Source organism: Pempheris klunzingeri, chromosome 2 (genome assembly GCF_042242105.1).
Source record: "Pempheris klunzingeri isolate RE-2024b chromosome 2, fPemKlu1.hap1, whole genome shotgun sequence".
Lineage (NCBI taxonomy): Eukaryota > Metazoa > Chordata > Actinopteri > Acropomatiformes > Pempheridae > Pempheris > Pempheris klunzingeri.
Genome location: NC_092013.1, coordinates 7653298 through 7673160, shown reverse-complemented (window position 1 = coordinate 7673160; position 19863 = coordinate 7653298). Strand labels below are relative to the sequence as shown.

The following is a 19863-nucleotide window of genomic DNA, read 5'->3' as shown; positions in this document are numbered from 1 at the left end:
CATTTGTAGAATATTTTCATAAGTTAAGTTTGGTGTGCTGTAATAGCCAGTTTATACTTTTGTATATGTGTAGTTTGGCACTTATTTCCAGGTGTCAGGTCAAGATAACAGGATATCTTACCAATATTCTTTTTCCTTTTTTCTTCAATAAGAGTTAAAATTTCCATGACAGACATAAGAGAAAGCAAAAACAGGAAGAATGGAAAAAAACAAACAGCACAGTGTGGGTGCAGCCTGAACACTATCATTGAAAGTAAGGTCAAAAGTACATTATTCAATCAATCAATCAATCTTTATAGTGCCAATTCATAACAGCGTTATGTCAAGACGCTTTACATAAAGAGCAGGTCTAGACCAAACTCTTTAATTAGATTCAGGAATTCAAAATTAAGGATTCAAGAATCCCCACATGAGCAAGCATCAGACTGGAAGGTAGCGTCGTCCTCCACTGTACTGAGCGATATTCTTTTTCTTTGATATGACGCAATTAATGTAACATCGACTTTGGTTCATAGGTAACTAAACTATTCAGACGGCACAGATACGACCCGTCATAAACCCACGTGGTGACGACTGCAAATTTCCTATGAAGTGTTTTGTTTTGGATTTAAGAGGCCTGAATAGCCTCTATCTAAAATTTTATTGTTTGTGCTCGTGGCAGTTGCAGAGAGGGCCATAATTCAAAGATCATTCAGTGCTGCTACTGCAGATCTTCAATCTGCTCATTCAGGTCAAAACAATAAACTCCTGTGTACATTATGGAACGTGGTGTTGGGAATAAAGAAACAAACCATTATGAATTTGTGGTTATTTTATTGAAAACAGTGACAGTGGATTATTTGAGAATGAAACCTTTTTCCCTGAATTAGTTCTACCAAATAGCCTCTTAACTATACTATGTTAAGATGAAATACAGTTAAATATTCAGACATTACAACACAAAACTGATGCAAACACAACAGGGAAGGATTTACTAAAAAGCTTTCGTAACCCACAGAAACCATCCCGAGATTCAGCTCCTTTAACTAAAGATGGTGGCAGGAAGCAGCTGGAAGTCTGAATTAGAGAATAGTGAGACTTGAGTATCCACACTGTAGTAATCCATATGGGAAAAACAATTCATGTCAATACATGATATTCAGACAAGACTGAAGCCACAACTGGATGTGTTTTGATGGGGACATGAGCCGTGTATGTTTGGTCGACAGAATCATCTTTGTCTGACTTATTGTAAGAGACAGAACTGCTAAAGTAGCCTGTCATCATTCACTGGGAAACCTGCTGACAGAATACGCCATCTTGTTTTCAGTCCTTGTACAGCAGTGCGGGGAGCTCGCTATAACTTCTAAGTGGGCATTTCCAAAGTGTCATAGGGAGAAAACAGAACAAAACAAAAAAAAATAAATCTGCTTTTTTTTCCCCAGTACAAGATAAAAACTGGCCATAAATGCATTTTAATAATAAGCAGGTCCTACAGTCAGGATTCATAGATATAGAATATTTTTCCACGTGAAACTTGATTTTTCTCATATTTCAAGGAGAGAAAGTAGGTTAATTTTTCTTTTCTTTTTTTAAAACAATTTCAAACAAAAGCTTTTTCACGTCATTCCTCAGGATGGCGATCCCGCTCCTCTTGTACTTCATAAATACATTCAGCACTCAGTTGATGCAGTTTAAAAAAAAAAAAAAGTCTATTGCATAAGGACATGATTAATCCTGCCTAAACACTGTCACTACAATAACAGACTATCACATGTGCACTTAAATTAACATGTATCCATCACAGTTTTCACCACACCTTCCTCTTATTCGACATCTTCGTGGACCGCTCTTCCTCAGACTGACGAAACATAATTTAAACACAGTAAAAGACATATTTGTGAATAAACGGACATGGTTATGGTACAGTCATTGTTATGTTAGCTAAAAACACAGGGACTCATTAGATTAGTGTGAAAACGTTGTGACAAGGCTCATGAAAAACTAAATGACTTGTAACTCTCTTTGTCTGCTAGCCCTTCACTCGCCTTGTGAGTCACGCACCTAAAAGCTCGCCTAAAGTGACGTCGCAGTTTGTGACAGGAGGATAATCTCTCTTCTCACAAAACCTCGAGATAAACGGGAGTAAAATACATTTTACCACAATGCCTTAATTATACATCTGCGTGAGATGGGGATAAAATATGGGCTATAAACATAATTAAGGGAAACTAAACTGGTACGATATCAAATAATAAGAACTAAGGACATTTCAAAAACACTAAAAACAGCCCAAAAGAGCACATGAATGAGTTAAAAGGTGAAATGCTGCCTTGGAGACAAAAGCAGCAAACAAATAAGTGACCAACAGTTATTCTACTAGAAATACAGTTTGAGTGTCCCTTTGTGATAGTATGTGGGGAAGTAGATCTTTTTTTTCTTTTCTTTGTTCAAAGTGTGTGCGCCTCCCTATAGGTAGGGGTACTGTGTGAGGCGCCTGGGGCTTAGCTGGTAGGCACTGTAGGCCTCGGCCCGTGGTGTCACGCTGACGTAGGGAGAACCAGTGGCAAACTGATGCTGGTAGGCTGTGGGGAGGCCGTGCAGCAGACTACTGACAGAATCCTTACGACTGGCCGAGTCCCTCCTGGAGGAGGAGGATGAGGTGTACGTTGCTGCATAGGCGGAGGGGGAGTGCCCGAGGCTCCCGTGGCTGCCGTGACCGCGGCCCAGCAGCTGCTCCATAGCCTGAGAAGCTGAGGAGAGGGCGGCGGAGGCCGGGTAGGTGTACAGGCTGGGGCCAGGCGCTGAGGCTGAGGCCAAGGTGGACACCTCGGGGAAGTTGTAGTGAGAGGCGGAGACAGCTGGAGGGAACGTCTGCTGGCGACGCAAAGATGAGTCACTGTGGGAACGCTCCTGAGATGAAGAAACCACAGGCTGAACCTATAAAGAAATAATTATCAGTATGCAAGAAACTGCATGCTTTTGTTTGGATGATTATAAACAGGTCATTTAAGATCCATCTTTGTTGTAACCTACACTTCACATAGAAACATTTGTTTGACGGTACCTCAGCTCACTTTAAGGTTGTTAAATATTAAATAATCTCCATCTGACAGAATTGTGTGTATATATTAGCTTGTTTCAGCTCTTCTGAGTTAGATATTCAAACCCTACACTAGATATCTGTCATCTTTGAAAACTTTGATCTCCAAACTTTTTAAACATCACTAGTCCACCAGTGAGTTGGTCAGTACATACTAAAACCAGCAAAGCTTAATTTTGAATTTTAGTGGAGTAGCTGATGCTTCTACACATAAAAACACTGCATCCTGACCTTTATGACTTTTAACCCTATCTAACCAATTCATCCCCACTTGTTTATCTCTTGTATTGGATTAATAAAAAACTTAGATTGCACAAGTTTATGAGCTGGGAGATGTTTGACATCAAAACTCACACCTCAAGTCATTAAGAGGGCATTTAGGGCAAGTCAAACAAGCCAGTATTATCATCTCACAGATAAGCTGGTACGGGCCAATGAGTTAGCAGATATGCAAAAATTAAACTATAGTACAGATAGTTTACTTTAGGTCACTTTACAAACTGCCATTACATTGTTTGTCCAGCAGAGAGCACTTTGTACTCACACACAACTGTAAATCAATCTGCCACAGCAAGTATCTTTGACATTTAGTACCTCTTAAATAATCAGTTTGAGTCATTGCCAAAAACATTTTGCATTTAAGGGTCTTTTGCATCTTATGACAGCTGTTTCTCTGCCAGCTTATGTTAACACGTTTTTCAGTCCGTGTCTGTTACTGGGATTATGATACTGAAGCGTTAATAACCTTTCCAAATGAGTGATATGTTAACAAAGAATTGTCTTTACTTGCCAAGCACTGGCGGTAAACAATGGATTGGAAGCAAAGCATTGATAATAGCTCAGTGGAACGGGACACGAATGTTATTAACGGCCTCGTCTAAACCTGCAAAACTACCCACGGCAAAGATGCCTCACCTGGCTGAGGTTCAAAGGGTGTGACTGGCTCGGCACCAGTCCATGACGCTCCAGGCTCTCCCCTGAACTGCAGGGCTGTCGGTTGGATGATCTCTTAGGCTTAATGTAGTTCCCTGTGAAATAAGAGGTGGGAAGTATTATTAAATGTCACTGAAACCGCACTCAAAATAAACTTCAACGGCAGAAGAGTGCCTCACCAGTCTCTAAGCGCCCACGTGAGAGTGCTCCTCTCTCAGAGCCCTGGGTTTTAACCGACGGTGCCACCACTGCCAGAGACTTAGCCTGGCGTGATGACATGGTGCTGGCTGGGTTCAGTGTGCGGGGCAGAGGGGTCAGGGGGCTGGCTGTAGAGGAGTCCGAGTCGTGCACAGTCACACAGCTGATAACGTTAGTGCGCTGGCTCAAACCAACACTACAGAGACAGAGAAAAAGGGGTTTATCTTACAAGAAAATGAGATCACTATTATTACATATAATTCAGTCTGAATTGATATGGTCTAATCTATGGAGTCACACAAGCCTCGAGCAGAAAATGTGCCATGGCAGTGTAAGATGTGCATTGGTATTGGACTAACACTGTTGTATCTATGATTGAAGAAATGAGATGCCAATGGGAGTCTTAAAAATTCCAGATCTCCAAAATAAAAAAATAAAAATAAAAAAAAACACCACCAAACAAACCAAAACAACAAAAACAGTAACACACTAAATAATGCGGTTCCCCTCGTGTCCTCACCTGGCCGGATGGAATTTGCGCTCATCTTCTGTGTCAGTGTCGCTGTGAATAGTGATGATGCTGACAGCCGGGCTGGGTGTGTCGGAGATCACGATTGGCTGAGACAGCGTGGTGTTGGAACTGGGCAGGGTCACACCACTACTGCTGAGTAATGATGCAGTGGATATTCCCCTAGACAAACAAACAAAAGGCAAATGTTAACTCCGTTTAAATCTACTGGACAGGACAAACACAAAAAGTTGTCATGAAAATAGAAGTTTGGAGTCGGATGAAAAATCCTCTGAAGTTTCTAAAAAACATTGAGTGATAAACAGTCACTGCTAGCTTTTGGTGTGATATCTGTTCTTTTTTAGCCATCTGTCATTTGTTGTGACAGCTTAAACTTTGATGATGGCTAAAATAGAAAAATAAATATCACATCATAAATCAGAGATGAAAACTGCAGGGCTCTACCAACCTGTTTCTGTTCTCTCCACGTCTGGCCTTCACCTTCTTTCTCTCCTGCTGCGTCCTGGCTTGGGTTGTGCTCCTATTAGGGTCAAAGATCAAACTAATTAGTTTGGAAGGCCACTAGTTAAAAAAGAACATGAAACAAGCACACAGAAAGCTTACTTTTCTGTTCATCTTGGATATGAACTTTAACCATGTTTTGTTTTAACTGCTGCATCTCTCTCACAGTTTAATATTCAAGCATACATTCACAATGTCTTCTGTACTTACCCCCAATAAGTCAATATAATGGTAAATTGGTTGCTAAGCTTACAGCTATTTTTTATTTGGACTTAACAGTCGCTGGTTGACCCACCTCCAGCTGTGTCCCTGCTGCGTGGCAGCATCAAGTGTTTCCAGGGGTGATTCAGCAACATTTGACTGGTGGGCAGAGCTGTGGATGGCCACACCTGGGACCTGCTGCCATGATGATGGTATGAGGATCTGCTGGGTGCCAGTGGGCCAGGCCTGCTGAGAAAAAAAAAAAAAACAGACACTCACACTTCAGTGAATGTAGTATGAGGGACCGGCTATTAATGAATTCGCAGTTTGTTTGATTGCTGGAATGGGCCGGACAAACTGAGCCATGCTGAGAAATAAATCCAAAGACTGACGACTAAGAGGCAAACCAACTGGCCAATCTCTTCTACAGGCAAAAGCACAAAGCTTGATAAGCGAGCAACCTTTCCCAAGCCATTCCCTTATTATAGCATTGCCCTGCAACAAATGCACAAGATGGTATCATGCAAAGCACGAACAATGAAGCACTGTAAACAGTCAGATCAGGAATAAAGACAAGTATACACAGAACCATGGTGCCTGTTAAAGAAGAAACACTGAGGAAAGAAAAATTGTTTAGTTCACTGATGCCAAACAGTCTGCTGATAAGCTGTCTTGGGGAAAGGCATGCCACATGTTCTGGGGCTGAAACAAAAAGATGTGTGTCAGAGAGTCGGGCTGTTGGGTAGCGATTTAAGTTTGCGTTTGTGGCTGCAATCTTCGTTGCTGAAACCAAGGAAGGACAGGACAAGAGAAGCTGCAAGCAAAGCGCAGACCAACTCAGCAACACATGCGCTCCATGCCCTCAGCACACCTATGGGGAAAGACTGTGGGGGAGGGAATGAAAGAGGGTGTGAATGGTTTTGGAGAGGGAGGTGTCCTTTGGGGTGGAAAGAGATGGTAAATTTTGTCAAATGTGATTTAAGGTCGCAAAGGGGAATTTGAAAAAAGAAATACAAAGAATGGTGATAATGGCGATACCATATTAAAAAAAAGGGGTTTAGTTTTCCTACAAAAATAAGCAACAACCGACCATGATCTGACAACCATGACAAGTCTGCAGGTGAAAAAGGCAAAATGAAGGACTGTGATGGGTAAAACAAAACCTCATTTAACGTGTGGCACAGAGGGAAAATTGTAAACAATGAAAAGAAAATGGAGAGTGGGGCAGGAGAGAGATGGCATTGTTAGTGGTAGGGGGAGTGTGCATGTTTTTCTTCAGGGATGTCATCATTGCTTTACCAGCACTGTGGCTGTGTGCTCCAGGAGGGTGGGCCGACCCACCCCAGTGCCCAGCCCAAGGGGCAGTGAATACTGGGGGGCTATGCCTGCTGAGGGTGGGTGCAGAGTGGCCACCATCAGGGGTGTGCAGGAACCCTGGAGGAGGGACGGAGGATAAGGGAGGGCAGGGTTAGGGCACGGGTAAAGTCCTTTCAAAGCTGTATCTGATTCAGAAAAAAAAAAAAAAAGGGACAGAGCGGATAAAACCAGCTGCACCACGCACGCACGCACACCACTGACCATCTGAACACCTGACCTCTGCAGTGCGCAGCAATTGTTCCTTATTTTGGCAGACTGCTAATAACTAGTTTTTTTTTTAGTCAGATGAGTCTCCTGTATTAAACATCTGGCCTTCATCCCAGACAGGAGACTGGAAATAAGAGAGGCTTAGCCCCGAGTGGCAGGCCAATCAGTCCTGGAAGCAAATCCAAGGCGAGATACAATCAGCAGAAACACAAATAACAAAATCAACATGTTATTTCATTATTTCATTGCTCTGAATGCATTTAAAGGAAATCAAATCTCCACTCTGAGCAAACCGTTTCATTGAAGGAAATGTCCCAGCCTGCTCCCCTCTAAACTTTGGCTTATTCTGCTGGCAGCAAAAAGAGAGGGGCTCCCAGTAAGGAGACCTTTTGGATGCACTCAGTGTATCCACAAATGAGCAAACCTGGGCACCACTGATCTAAGCTTGGCACTGACAAGATATTGTGGATCGTGGATGTTTTTTTTTCTACAACTCTGAGTTTAGGTCTCCGAATGACAGGCCAAGAAAATCTGTATGGAACTGAAGTTGCATCAGTACTGACAAAAGGTGAACACATATCTCCCAGAAGTAAGTAATAATGTAAACCGGCAAACTAAATGCAAATCTACAAACCCCTTCCTACATGCAAATTAATCTAATTCCCCTTTCTCACATGAGATGTGCTGGTCCACTTCACGCATGTTTGACTCATCCAAATGAGACAGCTGTCACTCTGCTTCTCACCGTTAGCAGAGGCTACAGTCTGAACTGTAGTTCCAAACACTACAATGAGCCCAAGAATTACACAGATTAACTGAAAAATTACCAAATAAGAGTTAAGTATCAGCTGCACTTCTTTCCATCTGTCCATATGGACATTTCCCCTCTCTCTGTCATACGTAAACACTTTCTTTGTACATCGTTGTTAAAGAAAGCGTGTTGGAGAAAGTGTCACAAAAAACAAAAATAACGGCAAGAATTCCACTTTACAAGAGCTTTTTCAAAAAGGTTTAGCCCCTGACAGACCTCTGAAATTTGATGATGCATACACACATCTTAGAAATTCTTACCTGTGTGAGCATACTTGGCTGGATCTGCAACGACTGAGCAGACTGGTTCTGAGGTACTATGGGTACAGAGTTCTCCATCCTCACAGGGAAACTGGAACTCTTACTGGATGGCTGTAGCCCTGGAACACAATTCCACACATGCATGTCAATGACAGACACCAAAATCCTGATGAAAAACATCTCCCCCCCTCCCCTCCATAAGCCTTCCACACCGACACAATCTCTTGCGTTTTGTTTGCTTTTCTCCCCAGTTTGAATGCAGCTTCCTCCTTTACCTTGAATAGTGGAGGGAGGGCAGACTATGAGAGTCTGCTGGAAAGGTTCTGTCTGGCTACACAGACCAGCAGGACGCGTTGGAATCGGGACACTCTGTTGAGCCAGCCCGGGAATGTTGATGGTCGCCTGCTGGTACAAAGCTGGCTGGTAGTTCAGCAAAGGCACCGCTCCCCCCGCAGAAGGCACCTGTTAGACAAATCAAAAACGCCACCGATTAATACCTGAGGACTTACAATTCCCTAAAGACATTTGTGAAGTAGATGTGATGCGGGTCACACCTGGTTATGCTGGTTGAGTTGGCTACTAAAGGTAACAGTGAGGTTGCCTGCTGCAGCACTGGGGACTGCATTGGCGGAGTATAACGATTTGCCACTATCGTAGGTGCTCCGGCGCTTGCAGATCTCCATGTTCTGGAAGCAGGACTTCACACTGGAGAGGATGGAGAGAATGAAGGACTCAGTCAAACCAACGTGTATGTGCGGCAGTGCCTAAAAGAACATCGTCACATCGCACACACTTACTGAGAGCTGTGGGGATAATCCATGAGGTGGCTCATTGTGACAAAGGGGTGACCCAGAGTCTTCGTAGGTGTGATTCTTTTGTCGGCATCCAGGCGGAGCATCCTCTTCAAGAGGTCTATAAACTCTCGTCTGTCAGCTTTCTCAGCCAACATGTCTGTCCCCTCCAAATGAGAGGACAGGTTGACCTAGAATACACAAAACAACACCCCAATGGGCCAAACAAACAATGTGAGATAAAAGAAATATCTTGGGTTTTTGTGTGTGGTATTTGTGTACACAGTAAAAACAGTGTGTGAAGGGTAACCACTTAGGAGTAGATGGAGAAACAAAATTAGACGTTTTGCAAGAAATTGCCATGTACCTGCATCATGTCATCCAGACAGTTGAAAATATACTTCCTGGCCTCCTTGGATTTGATGCCCATCTCCATTTCGTGCTCTGATGGGGTCTGGAAAATGAAAACCATTTCTGTTTAGTATTACATGCCAAAATACAAATCAGAAGTACAGTTCAAATCAGACAGCGCATCAATAATTGTTTTTATTTCAACATTTAGCTACTTTCTGATATCCCTAATTATCATTTGCAGTTTCTGTTCACCTTAAGCCTCCACAGTGGGTAGCTGGAGTCAGGGCCTCGATTGAAGAAGCGACTGGTCTTCGTGCCGGCGCTCAGCAAGTACTCCGCAGGCAAGCCTTGGGTCTGAGAAATGTAACGAATCTGGAAAAAAAAGGGGGAAAAAATTCTGGTTGAACAATCAGACTGAGACAAAACAGACACATGCCATGGATGTGAATAAAATTAACTGCTTTCCCGCAATACCCTCAAAGTTTTTAGTTATGCTCGTTCTGTGGCATCTCTTAACTCATACCAAAGCAGCAGCACTCAATGGCCTGTTGTGAACAAACCACTAAGTATTTTGCACGTTATTACTTTGCTTATCTGCACTGTTTTAAGTGAGGTTAAAACTTTGTACATTGTCGCCATTCAAATAAAGGGAGAAATGAAAGGAACAACTTTCAGTCAGCCTCTATTCTGTCCTATAGGTTAGCATTTCCAAAGCATTTGAGTGTGTTTTTCAATTCCCAGATAAACCACAACACACTAATGTTCGTACTGACCTGGTCGTACTCAGAGGCTCCAGGGTACAGAGGCCAACCCAGAAACAGCTCGGCAATCACACAGCCTAAAGACCACATGTCAATGGCCTCACAGAACGGCAGCCCCAGGATGATCTCTGGAGCCCTGGACAGCAAAGAGAAGATTAGAGGACCAGTGCGAAGGAAACACAATTGAGCTATAAAGTTTCATTATAATAATAATAATAATAATAATAATAATAATACGACTTATTTGTCACCATACATCCCCATCAGATTACAAGAAAAACAATGCATTTAGATCAACAATACATTGGTGGATTTCTTGGCACCGACCTGTAGTAGCGAGACTGTAGGTAGGTTGAACAGACAGCCTTGGACACATGACTCGCTGATCCAAAGTCAATGACCTTCACCCTGTAGGGCTGTCTAAGGGGGTCGACCAGCATGATGTTCTCAGGCTTCAGGTCTGCATGAATCAGACCCAGGCTCTTCAGTTTCATCAGCGCTGTAGCTACCTAAACATACAAAACACACAAACATTAATCCAGCTGTAATGCTCAGAATGAATATGGGGATGTTTTTGCATCTATAGTTTATAGTAGCAGTAACAAAGTGAAAATTATGACAGTAGAAAAGGATGCATTGATGTCTGCCAAAGCCTTTGCTGACCTGCTGCAGGATGGGTCTAATGTGCCGCAGAGGAAGCGGGCTGAACTTGCTGTGCTTAAGGAAGTCATACAGGTTCTGCTCCAGCATCTCAAACACCAGGCAGGTGTGACCCTTGTGTTGGAAGCATTCATATGAACGCACAAAGTTGTATTCATCCGCGTTCTCTGCACTCAGCCGGTTCAGGATGCCCACCTATTCAGAGACAAACAAACAGCTCCATGTAACTTGTCAATAAATGCTGGTTCACTCATGTTTCATAACGAGAAAATGTCTGTGCAATGAAATGCACAATAATGCTATAATACGTCAATCTGTCAAAATGGTTGCAGGTGTCATTTGCTGCAAAATGATGGATAATGCTGCGTGTCAGCTGACAGTCACTTAACATCAGCTGCATCTCAATTTAACGCCCCAACAATAACCTGGTAGCGTCTGTCAGGCATCTGCAGATAAGGTGGAGCCCAACAAGAAGCAATAATATGCTCCTAGTTCTATGGAGTAACAGACCTTTTCCAACACAAAAGAGGACCTAGGGGAACACTTAACTTTTGTTTAGCCACCAGTATGTTTCTTCAGATGTAATCTCAGCAATTATTTTCTAATATATTTTCTTAAAAATAAATCTTGAGTCAGTCAAACACAATACATTTGTCACCTGACTGTTGGAAATGTCAGGAGCATTTTGGGGTCATATTTTAATAACTTTCATATGCAACTACTTTATATGATGAAAGTGAACATAACATTGAAAAGTCATCTGATTTAAAGTAAACATATCAGACAAAATATTAAGACTGAACAGATTTGCAAATAGTTCAACACTGACTTTTTTCAAATGGTACATTTCAAGCTAAACCAAAAAAAACCACCTGGACTACATAGTGTAAATTTCACATTCAGCCAAACAGCACTGCTGTATTAATGCTGCTAGACAAGAAACTCTGCAAAGCCGACGCTATCAAATGACACCAGCAACCACCGTACATGTATGAGCGTTATCCAAGCAGGATACACAAATGTTTTCTCTCCAAAATGATGTTTGATTACCTCAATTTGGCCCTGACGAGCATATGAAGGATGGTTTTTCAGGATCTTGATGGCCACAATCTCATTGGTGCCCCTCTTCCAGCACTTGGCAACTTGTCCAAATGTGCCTCTTCCTAAAAACTCCAGCACTTCATAGCTGCAGGACACGGAGCAGAGGATCTCGTGCTGCACTAGCTGATAATCCCCTTCACCATTGGAGCTGCTGCTCTTGGTGGTTGGAGCTGAGTGGGGTATAGACTGGCCTGTGCCTCCTCCACCCCCACCTGTGCGGGTGGAATAAGTTGCTGCCGGGGCTGAGAGCTCCTCCAATATTTGGACGCTGCCACATCCACTCCCGCTGCCTTCATTGGTTTCCTCAATCTTTCTCTTCTGCCCATGCCTGTGACCCCTCGTTTCGGATGACGCCTCAGCATGAGTGTAAGAGGAAGAAGTTGCCTGCTCTGCGACACGCCGGCTGGATCCACGGGGAAGACTGCCAGTGCTGTCAGCTGCCCGCACCACAACTTGACCTCTGGAGCCGGGCGCTGCAGGGGGGAAAACCAAAGGGGCAAAGGGTGGCACAGCCAAGGCTGGGGTAAAGGTGTATGCCGACTGGCCTGCTATGGAGCCATAAGCTTCAGTGGTGGACACGTCCCAAACGTTGCTCTCCACCTTCAGCTTTTTGACCCGGCAAAAGGCACTGGAGGAGATGGAGGGAGGAGAGAAGACCTGCAGCTGAGAGCTCATAGCTGAAAAGAGATAGATGAGAGCGAGAATTAGACAGAAGTATAAAAAATACCCTAAAATCAGCTGAATAACTTCTTAACACATAGCGATGAAGTATATTGATCAGTTTTAATATACCGCATTGCTATACATGTTTCTTTTGTTATATTGCTAAATTAATGCAACCCAATACAACACTTCACCCCATTCATATCAGTGGGGGTGGACTAAACATTACAAAGTATAATGCAACTAACTATGCAATACACTTCACAGGACCTCAAACTACAGACTTCAAAATGACTGTAAAGTTAATCAGAATCAGAATCACTTTAATAATCCCCAGGGGGAAGTTGCTTTTTGTTACACACAGCTCCAAAAGAATAAGAATAAATGTCAACCACAAAGAAGTGAAGAGAGAACTGTTCAAACATAAACTGAACTGATGCTGAAATTATTAATGGATTAATTGATTATACTACCATGAAAAATTGATCAGGAACTATAGTGATAATCAAATAATTGCTTAAGTTGTTAATTAAGCAAATTTTCTCCAATTTCAACCTCTCAAATGTGTGGATTTAATACATTTCCTTGTCATATTTGATAGTAAGATTAGTTGGACAAAACGTGCAAAGTCAAGATTTCAGCTTAGCTCTGAGAAATTCTGATGAGCACCATTTATTGACATTTCAAAGGCTACACAATTAATCAATTAACTGTAGGTTAAGGTACGATCTCTTGCAAGATTGTTGTGTTCGAAGGCAAAAGGTTGAATTCATAACAAAATGGCAACTGAGTGTAAAATCCAATAACCATCAACAAAAACTTGGAAATGCTCCACAAACCTCCAATCTAAGAATATTTACCTCTATCAATTAGTTGTGAACATCACAAGTGTGAAGTCTGTATTCTGTCCATACCTTTAGATTTTAAGACACTGTAAAGTATTATCTGTTTTTCCCTTGGGCTGATTTATTATCAGAAAGTAGAAGACACTTTGGGAGCTTTGCGTTCAGGATTGGGTGACAGAGCTAAGAAAAGTCACTGCATGTGAGAAAACTGTCATGTAAGATGTGTGACAGGACAGACAAATATTTGCTTAAGTGGGACATGAAAAATTGCTTTCATAAATGCAAAAGCACACAGAACCACATTGATTTCCATATTAGAATAATGTTATGGTACTTTCTCTTGGTAATAAATGATTTCTTCTTCCTTGGCTTTATTTCTAAGAAAGCCCATTTGTATTTTGGTGGACAACTCTTGGGTGAAGTTTTGATTAAAGGGGCATTCATTTCTATTGAGTAATAGTACTAGTTGCATATATATTTTCACTATATGGTTGTATAATATTGCAAAGTAAACAATACAAGCCAAAAACCCCTGAATTAAAAAAAAAAGAGTGTAGACCATAACTTAACCCTAGTGACTTAACCCCAGTACTAAGACAGCTCAGAGAGTGTGTCAGTGCATTGACAAGCTGGGATCGGACTGTGAGGTGGACCTGAATCTGAAGGATCTGGTTCTTCAGCTCTCATCATTTCCATTGGGGAGACAGTAAACACAGATTAAGAGATGGGAGCTGACAGGGAGACTGTTAGGGAGCCGTGATGGACCCCAGTGGGAGTCAAGCTGTTTTCAAACATAAACATATCCTTGATAATAATTATATCATAACAATAATGGCCATCGACTTCTATTTCCCCACTGACATGGACAAGACTTTTAAGATGGACCCAACAAGCTAACGTTACTTAACTCGCTGAAGCTAACAAGCTAACGCGTCAACTTGGTGAAAATATGGCGTTAGATTACTAGTTAGCGGCTTATCTAACATTAGCAAAGTTACGCTGAATGACATGGCCTGAACGAAAAGCAACGTTAGATAGAGAAACAGCTGTTACATACCGGATTGAGTGTTATTACAGCGTGGTTAAAAACAGCTTCGTCCAAGGTTTAAATCCCACTGCAGTCCACAGGAGCAGCGATGTCCAATTAGCATCCGCTGGCTAGCCTTAGATGCTAGCTAGGCCTGCATTGTTTCTTCAGTCGATGGCGAGCTCGGCAGCAGAAGAAGGCGTTACAGCGCCGAGTTTTCAGACGGAAAACACAAAGGTGTCATTGTATTATTAAATTAAAACATCTAACCCTAACGGATATATACATTTGTGGGTTAAAACATGATAAATTATATTCTAAAAACGTCTGTCTTGAAGCAGTAAAATCCACTTTTCACCGGAACAACCACGTCCTTATATCAGCTGCGAGTCTTACGACATTTCCGGTTTCTACCGTAATTACCATAGCAGGCGTTGCGGACAGAGATGAGCCCAATTTTTTTTAAAACAAAATCAAGAAATAATAAGGAATTTCTTGGAATAAAATGTAAGTCATATATGCTACTAGATGCATGTATTATCGAAACCTTTGGTTGAGTCGCATTTGGGATCGTTTTACACATAAAGGAAGCAGTAAACAACATATTTACGGTAAAAAGAAACTGACGTGACGTAAGTGGAAGATGCCAGTAATTTTCCGGTAGGACTGATCATGGATGTAAAGAGAGGACTGACTGACATGTTGCACAAATCCTGGGACAGACTGAGCAGCAACCTGCAGCTGCACTTAATAAAATAGGATTACTCCAGTGGTCAGGAGACAGCAAACTAATACAGTACAGAATTAGGATGAGCTGATTTTGTTCATTGCTTGTGTAATTTATTGTAGCCTACAGATAAAGTCAAAGTCAAAACTGAAAAAAAAAAAAAATAGAAATAGCAAATTCCCAGGAGTTTAAATGATTTATTAAAGATCTAAGGAAGAAAATATGTTTTTGCATTCAATAAACTAAACTGAAGCCAACAGTTTGTAATAGAGGTTATGCTAATATTCATGGAGATGGATGTGGTTGGCTGTATAATATTTGTGAAACAAGGAATACAATATAGAGTATTGGGAAAGTGGCAAATATGTATTTGTATAGCACCTTTCTAGTCATTTCGACTACTCAAAGCACTTTTACATTACATCCTCACTCACCCATTCACACATCATTTGGAGTTGGAGTTGACTTTTCTTTTACACACACATTCACACTCTGAAACTACGCTCCAGGAGCAAGTTGGGGTTCAGTGTCTTGCTCAAGGACACTTCGACATGCTGACTTAGGAGCCGGTGATCGAACCACCGACCTTCCCATAGATGGATGACCCACTGTACCCCAGAGCCACAGCTGCCTGGAAAAGGGACAGATCATAATAATTATGACAATAGATGGTATTATGAAAATAGTAAACTTTTACCATCCTTGCAGACTTTCATTAGGAATATCTGATGAATTCAAAGAGATAGATTTGAATGAACTTTGCATATTATGAGGGTGAAAGGCAAAATAGTTGTTTTTGATGACTATTATTGAAGTGTTTGTTTCTAAATCTGATGTTTTATAATATGTAGGCTGTCATTGTTTACTTTTTTATTATATTAATAGCTCATAATCTACTACCAAAGCCATATCCTGCTACCTTCAACCTCCAACAAATGTGTACAAATGGTACAAATATATATTCATAATGTTGGCTTGGACAGTGAGGCTTGTGATCAGGGTTTAGCTCGAGCACATGGTTGTTGTTCGCCTCTCTCCTTTAGCCTTACTGTCATTCACTTCTAATACTTCTTATTTCTGTGCCCAAATCCTCAATTAAAAATGCCACTTCCTCCTAAAAGGTGGCATTTTAATCCCGAAATATTAGGAGTTAGAAAAAGCACACAAAACACTATTATTAAACATGCTTGGAGGGAACTGCCATGTTTTTGGGACATATGATTGTAGGGATTTCACTCCGCAGCCTAAAGAACCTGCAGTTCACCAAAACACATGTAGGGGTATGTTGAACAAGACACATTGCAGCCTTCTCTTCAAGAAGCACGGGAGAAATAAAGGTCAAGCAAAAAGGATAAGTTAAAGTGCAAATTTTCTTTTTATTCTGATTTCATTTTACAGCAGAAATTATGTAAAGCATTCAGAAGACATTTTCCACATATAAGGGCAATATTCAAAACACTTTGCATGGCCTCAGCAACAAAATATTCTTTTAAAAACATCAACAATTTAGTGATGCTTGTGCATGCACGTTTGTAAAACAAACAAAGTAAAAACTAGGCTACGAAAAAAAAAAGAGGAATGAAAGACTGAGATAGGCATGGAGAACACAACAGCAGGCAAGGTGGGAATACAGCAGGAAATGAGAGAGAGAGAAAGAGAGGGAAGACGGGGTGAAAGAAGAGGAAGGCAAGGAGAGGTCTAGCCATAGATTATCTATAAGGGTCTACCATTCTAGCATGCAATGTGGTGTTTGGCCACGCTCTCTCAAAACAAGGCCTGAAAGGTTATACCATTCATTTCTAGGCGGACTGATGAGAACAGAGGCCATCTCTGCGCATGTCTACCAGCTGTCTACTATGGCAATATTTCTTTATTTTTTTCACTTTTCTACTCTACATACTTTTTTTTTTATTATTTTTTTTACAGTCACCATCCTCTCCAAAACATGAACATATTGATGGATTTACTGCAATCTGTGTGTCTAGTTTCGTGTGGGTGTGTGTGTTTATTCTGTGTGTGTCGATAAGCGCAAGCATTTGGATGTTGGAGTGTGTGTTTATTTGTCTGTGTGCGCATATATATATATATATATATATATATATATATATATATATATATATATATATATATATATATATATATATATATATATATATGATAGATAATATATAAAGGAGTCCAAAGCAGTGTCCTTTGCGACTTAAGTTGTGCTGATATGAGAGGAGGGGCAGTTTAAGAGGAGGTTCATGTGATACCGTAGCATGAAAGCTCCTGACAGCGCTGTCCTGACCATGGCTGTCTCTCAGTATGATGAAAATTCAGAAAACATGAGAAACACACATAATAGAGATCTTCCAATTGTAAACCTTACAACTTTTTTTTTTTTAATTAAGAAAATTGAAGTGATATGTGGCCTTTACCTATTTTTACATTATTAAGAATTGTTTGTATTAAGAATCTTGTGCGTTTAAGACAAGAGCAAGTGTATAAATAGAAATATCACTTTTGCTTTGAATTTAGTTTATATTGAAACAAAATCCTATAAAATACGGGATTTGGAGATTTTTTTTTTGTTGTAGAAAAAGTGATGCGAACAAAGCTTGGATGAAGCAAACGCCTCGTTTGCTGCTTCACAAGATGAGACTAGAATATCAGAAGGAGTGCGTCAATCGAGGACATGAAAATTTGTAGATTCTGATTAATGAATGAACAATTGGAGTATCCCTAACATACACAAATATGTACTCATACATATGCATACACAGATGTACACACAGTCACCTGTAGTGGTACAACTCTGTGTCGACGATCATTACACTCCACATACCATCTCCCTGTTCTTCAACCCTGAGTAAAATCTAAGGGAGAGATTTAATTGTTCCCAAAGACATAAGCACAGAGAGAAAGAGTGTGGCATTTGTTTGTGTCTGAATGTGTACATTTGTGTACGACGGCATATGTGTGTGTTTACATGTGTGCATGCACATCTGTGTGAGAGAGAGAGTGAGTGGAGGAGAAAGACAAAGAAAGAAAGTGTGTATGACAGCTATTTTGTCCTCTGGAAAACCGTTGGGTTATGCTTTTGTTCAAATACCGCAAGAGCATTTTTTTTTTTTTTTAGGAAAGACAGACAAAGTGAGTCCATGCAAGAAAACACATCCTCCTCCCAGCAGCCCCGCTGGGCCGCTGAATAGACTTGTGACAGTGCCTTTCATACACAGAGGCTGATTTCCATGGTTTTCTTGTTCTAATACTGCAAAACTGACACACAAGTGGGGCATAAAGTGATACTGTAATTATAATTACTGGTTTGTCTCATAAAGCAACACATAGCATCAATCAGGCCATTAGCATTCATTCATAACACGGACAAATTGGAGCTTCTAACTTAGACTCAGATCAAGTTTAACACTGTCAAGTTCATTGTTAACACACAATTTAGGAAAATAAACAGGTAACTGGCAACTTTTTGGAGGACATACAATAGATATTTCCTGATATTAGCTTGCACTTTTCTGTTATTGAGCAGGCACTTTCTAAACAGAGCTTTCCAGAAGTCTAAAGTACATGTCGTACAGTAATGGCAGTGACAATGAGGAGAAAAGGAAAATTAATCAAATGATATGTTAAAGTGGGGAGAAGACATTCTGCTTGAAGATGGAAAGCTTTGACTGGAGGCCAGGCTGGATCCGCTGTAGGTGTGATTAATGGTCTTAATAAAAGCTAGTATGTTGCTGAAGCACAACCACATTGTAAAGAATGTAGCGCCCTCTTCCCTTTTTGGATCATCATTCATTGCATTCATATTAAAGCGACCATCTTCATCACCATTAGTACTTGCATCGTCACGATCATCATCGTCGTCTACACGTCAAGTCTGCCTTAGACAAACCTCAGAACTTGTAGGAGGTCTACGGTTGAGCTAGAACTAGGTCTCTTCTACTGTTTATTGTCTGTGTGTGTTGCCTCTGTGGATCTTACTGATATCTTTTGGGTGTTGGTTTCCCCAACATAACATATTGTTAGGCAAAAATAGCATTCATAATAATTGGCACTACTGGCAAAAAGGGTTTAATTTTTGCTAGCCAAGAAACAAAAGCACAAAGTGTAAATGTTTTGTCTGAAAGATCATTGTTTCAGCTAACTTTGTTTTCCCACTTATAATTCTAACATTAGATTTTTCAGTTGCATGCTTTAACAAAATGTTCTTTTCAGTAACACTTATACTGGATACTCTTAAAGTGAAGCAGTTAAAATCCTCTCACAGTCCATAGCCACTAACATGTTCTTTTTGCTGTTTCTTTGTCTTAAATCTCATGCACATTACTCCGTTTGTAATATCTACATTATTTACAAGCAATACAGCCATCCTGTGTACCCAGGTCTCTGTCTTAAGTTCTCATTAAGGGAGTAAAATAATTTATAATCTTAAATACAGTCCTCTTATGAAAAAGTTTCAGGGTCCTCGTATCCCCTTACCTCGTCAGTTTATATACAGGAATATGCAATAGTCCAAAATATGGATTTGATCGCCCGTATGGGCTAATATGGGGACCAATGCCCTGTATAGGGGCAGGTATAGGACCCATGTCCTGTACAGAGCAAGCATAGAGACCTCTCAGAGTCAAGAAGAAGTCAAGGCAATGGTATGTGACTCTCTCCTCAAAACCACAGTTAGGATTTAGAGGTTCACGCAAAGAACAAACTAACAGAGACATTTAACCATTGGAACATGTCATATTTTACCACACAAGGGGGGAAAACCACTCTCAAGGTAAACCACTCTTGAGCCATTTAAATAAATAATTAGACCCTTAAATAAATAAAGTAAAAAA

The 19863-nt window shown here is 40.9% G+C and overlaps 1 protein-coding gene across 4 annotated transcripts; it reads right to left on the bottom strand.

Moving 5' to 3' along the window:
* Window positions 1-793: 793 nt before the first annotated feature.
* hipk1b (homeodomain interacting protein kinase 1b) lies at window positions 794-14656 on the bottom strand. 4 transcript variants are annotated; one of them, XM_070840919.1, is made up of 18 exons: window positions 14332-14656; window positions 11716-12443; window positions 10669-10860; window positions 10333-10514; window positions 10018-10141; window positions 9497-9616; window positions 9258-9344; window positions 8897-9081; window positions 8654-8804; window positions 8375-8561; window positions 8100-8218; window positions 6744-6878; window positions 5539-5693; window positions 5191-5262; window positions 4734-4904; window positions 4195-4409; window positions 3998-4110; window positions 794-2919 (listed from the first exon to the last, which is right to left on the bottom strand). In XM_070840919.1, exons 2-18 carry the CDS (start codon window positions 12439-12441, stop codon window positions 2449-2451), a joined length of 3405 nt encoding a protein of 1134 aa, XP_070697020.1. In that variant the 5' UTR covers window positions 12442-12443; window positions 14332-14656; the 3' UTR covers window positions 794-2448. The 4 variants fall into 4 exon arrangements, with proteins under 4 accessions (XP_070697020.1, XP_070697028.1, XP_070697036.1 ...); XM_070840927.1 differs by having other exon boundaries at window positions 5539-5690; XM_070840935.1 differs by lacking the exon at window positions 6744-6878.
* Window positions 14657-19863: the final 5207 nt, after the last annotated feature.